The sequence below is a fragment of the Sinocyclocheilus rhinocerous genome, unplaced genomic scaffold (genome assembly GCF_001515625.1).
Source record: "Sinocyclocheilus rhinocerous isolate Xijiao unplaced genomic scaffold, SAMN03320098_v1.1 scaffold219, whole genome shotgun sequence".
Lineage (NCBI taxonomy): Eukaryota > Metazoa > Chordata > Actinopteri > Cypriniformes > Cyprinidae > Sinocyclocheilus > Sinocyclocheilus rhinocerous.
Window position 1 is genome coordinate 119,551 of NW_015666166.1, and position 3,572 is coordinate 123,122.

Consider the following 3,572-nt stretch of genomic DNA (forward strand, 5'->3'; position numbering starts at 1 on the left):
ATTGTTAGCTGAAGTGTTTAAAGGGGTCCTATTATGCTCTTTTACAAAGTCTTGATATTGTTTTGGGGGTGTACTAGAACAGACTCTCATACTAGGTTGTTCGAAAAACACATTATTTTTCACATATTTTACATTATTACAACACCTCTCTCCCCAGTCTGGCATGAACGGCTCGAATAGATTCTGTATCAAATGAAAGCCCGCCTTCTGAAATACGAAATGTGCTGTGATTGGTTAGCTGGGCCAGTGTGTGCTGTGATTGGTTAGCTGGGCCAATGTGTGTTGTTTGTAACTTTGCAGACCTTTTTTATGCTCAAACAGCAACATTACAGACTAACTAAAGTTGAAAAAGTGAAAAAGCATAATAGGACCCCTTTAAATATCTCTTTAATTGAATATTTAAAGTTTATTTCACACAACTAATTTCTAAACATAAAAAAATTCTAAACATAATTGTATTAATATTTTAAATTTCTTATATTTTAAATTTTCATTTTAATTGTTGTAATATGCACTTTTGTCATTTTTATTATTATTAATATTTTTTATATTATTATTTAGGTTTCATTTATTTTTTGTTTGAGTTATATTTATTTATTTTTTTACAGTTATTAATTTTAGTACTTAGTACTTAAACTTATTTTAGTTAGTTGCCAAGGCATCATTTCTAATTTTCTTTTAGGTTTAAGTGTTATATCAGTATTATTTATATGCTATTATTGTTTATATTAATATTTTGAATTAGCTTTTTATATTTTGAGGGTTTTTTTGCTATGTGCTTGTCATTTTTATTTTTTTTTATCTTACTGTTTGGGTTTAATTTATTTTTATTTCAGTTTTAGTTTAGTTTACATTTTTATTTATTTACAGCTAGTAATTACAGTACTTCAACATAATTTTTTTTCAGTTTGTTGGCAAGGAAATTATATTTATATTTGATCTTATTACAGCTTTATTTAATTTGACAAAATATGTAATATACAGCATAACCTTGTTGAGAACTCATGATTTTGTTGGCTCTTCTCTCAGTTCCTGGAGTTACTGGTGTTCTGTTGGTGCTGGTGTTGTTTCTGATGTTTACAGCGTCGTCTTACTGTATTAGGTGGGAACCTCTAACCCTTTAACTGTTATTTGACCTGACTCTGACCCTAGTCTCCTCTCCCTAGACTTTACACACACACACACACACTCACACACACACACACACACACACACACACTCGACTGTAATTACCAAGACTAGCTGGAGGGGTTCTTCCCCTCTGATTGATCTGGGGCCGATGGGCTTCAACTCTCCATTGTCCTGCTATAATTGAGGTGCTTTAGTTCACTTTAGGACACTTCAAGAGCGTCTCGTTCAATCTAAGACACCTGAATGCTGTGCTACATGCTCTTTTATCTCGCTTTCCTTTTTATTTGATTGCAATTGTGTGTGTTTTTCTCAGAGTCTCAAGCTACGAGATATTCTGGTACACTCACAACCTCTTCATCGTGTTCTATGTTATTCTGATGGTCCACGTAGCGGGGTGAGTTTATCAGTGTATTTACTTCAAACACATACAAACAAAATTGTAAAAATATTGTCATTCATTTGTACAGAAAAAAATCCCAGTTTGCATACCTCCATTTTAAGTAGTATGCAAGATTAGAATTAGTGTAAATATGCATTAAAAATATTATGTAAGAGCTGCATGGATGGTGTGCTATTTCTACAGTATGTGTACTTGATGCATACTTTTTGTGTGCTATTATTACCCACAATCCACTGCGTTGTGAAAGGAAAGTTTGAGAGGGTGTTTTTCTCAACAAATGTCAAGCATAAAATATTAAGTAAAATTAATTTGTATGATTTTTTTAAAAAACATGAAATTGTGATTTATTTATTTTTATTTTTTTAATAAACAGGGTTTCTGTTGGTCTTAAAAAGGTCTTAAAAGGTCTTAATTCGCCCTTTCAAAAATTAAGGCATTAAAAAGGTCTTAAATCAGAGCAGTAAGTCTTAAATTCATAAAGTCATGGCATTAAATGTTACATGCATTGCTAAAAATGTTTATCTTCTTTAGTATTGATTATCTTGTTTTCCAGTGCAAATATCTAAACATCATTAAATCAAGATACGTTTACTTGAGTTGCAAAACGAAGACATGAAGTCTTGTATTCTGAGAAATTGAACAAAATCAAGTGAATTTGGTTAAAATAAGAACAAATATCTCTCAGTGGGGAATGAAAACTTGTTTTCCTTTTGAATTATGTTGCTTTTCCTAAGTGCATTGGCAGATATTTGTTCTTTTTAATCATAAACTCACTTCTCAGCAACTTCTCAGAAAACAAGAATTGTTATATTACTTCTCAAGTAAATGTATCTTGTTTAAGGATCTTTACATTTACGCTGGAAAACAAGCAATTTTTGCATGTGATCAGAAGGATCGTTAAAAGTTATTTCCATATTTCTAGTAGTTGAGAGCAGAGATATTCAAGACTATGCAATTTTTTGTCAAATTAATTAAAAACTAATGATGATCTGTTAGAAGTTCTATGCAAATTAAGATGTTTTTTTACTTGTATGCTTTATATGATATGATGATTGACGCCTCTCTGTCCAATAGGGGAGCTTTAAAGTATCAGTCAAACGTGGAGACCCACCCACCTGGCTGCATGCGCAACAATCTCAGTTCATGGACCAATCACAGAGCAGCAGGAGAGAAGGGGGCGGAGTCTTCAGGTGCACCACAGACAGTTTGTCAAGAAGAGGCTCGTTTTCAACCCCATTTTCCTCAGGTCTGTCTGTCTGATTAAATATGATTAAATAATTGTGTCTTTCATGTTGTTGTTTTTATATGTACATGTATATTTGATTATCAGTGTGTGTGTGTGTGTGTGTGTGTGTGTGTGTTTTAGACGTGGTTGTGGGTCTCTGCTCCTCTCTGCCTGTACTGTGCCGAGTGGTTGTATCGTTTCATAAGAAGCAGCACTGCTCCTGTTACCATAGTTTCTGTCGTTAGTCATCCATGCGATGTTGTAGAATTGCGCATGCTGAAGAGCGGCTTTAAGCCCCGCCCTGGACAGGTGAGCCCCGCCTCCACACAGTTACATTAAAGTTTGTTTACAAAGCGTTCAGAATTTTTACAGGGGAAATACAATGAAAATCAGTACTTTCCTTGCTCTTTTTAAATTAAAGAGTTCAGTCTACTGTGCATCATTCAAAAGCTCGGGGTCAGTTTTTTTTTATTTTTTAGAAATTAATACTTTTATTCAGCAAGGATACATTAAATTGATCAAAAGTGACAGTAAAGACAATTATAATGTTACAAAAGATTTCTATTTCAAATAAATGCTGTTCTTTTGAACTTTCTGTTCATCAGAGAATCCTGAAAAAAATAAAAGTTTCCAAAAAATATTGATCAGCACAATTGTTTTCCATATTGATAATAATCAGAAATGTTTCTCGAGCAGCAAATCAGCATATTAGAATGATTTCTGAAGATCATGTGACACTGAAGACTGGAGTAATGATGCTGAAAATACAGCTGAGCATCACAAAATAAATTACAGTTTAACAGATTATTCACATAG

At 32.9% G+C, this 3,572-nt stretch overlaps 1 protein-coding gene across 1 annotated transcript in view; it reads left to right on the forward strand.

Annotated features, from left to right (window-relative positions):
* Positions 1-3,572, forward strand: part of LOC107731822 (NADPH oxidase 4-like) — a 15,424-nt gene that overhangs the window by 4,340 nt on the left and 7,512 nt on the right. Inside the window, exons 5-8 of the mRNA XM_016543005.1 lie at positions 1,030-1,102; positions 1,445-1,525; positions 2,606-2,777; positions 2,898-3,065. Coding sequence (XP_016398491.1) covers positions 1,030-1,102; positions 1,445-1,525; positions 2,606-2,777; positions 2,898-3,065 — 494 coding nt within the window. The remainder of the gene's footprint in view (positions 1-1,029; positions 1,103-1,444; positions 1,526-2,605; positions 2,778-2,897; positions 3,066-3,572) is intronic.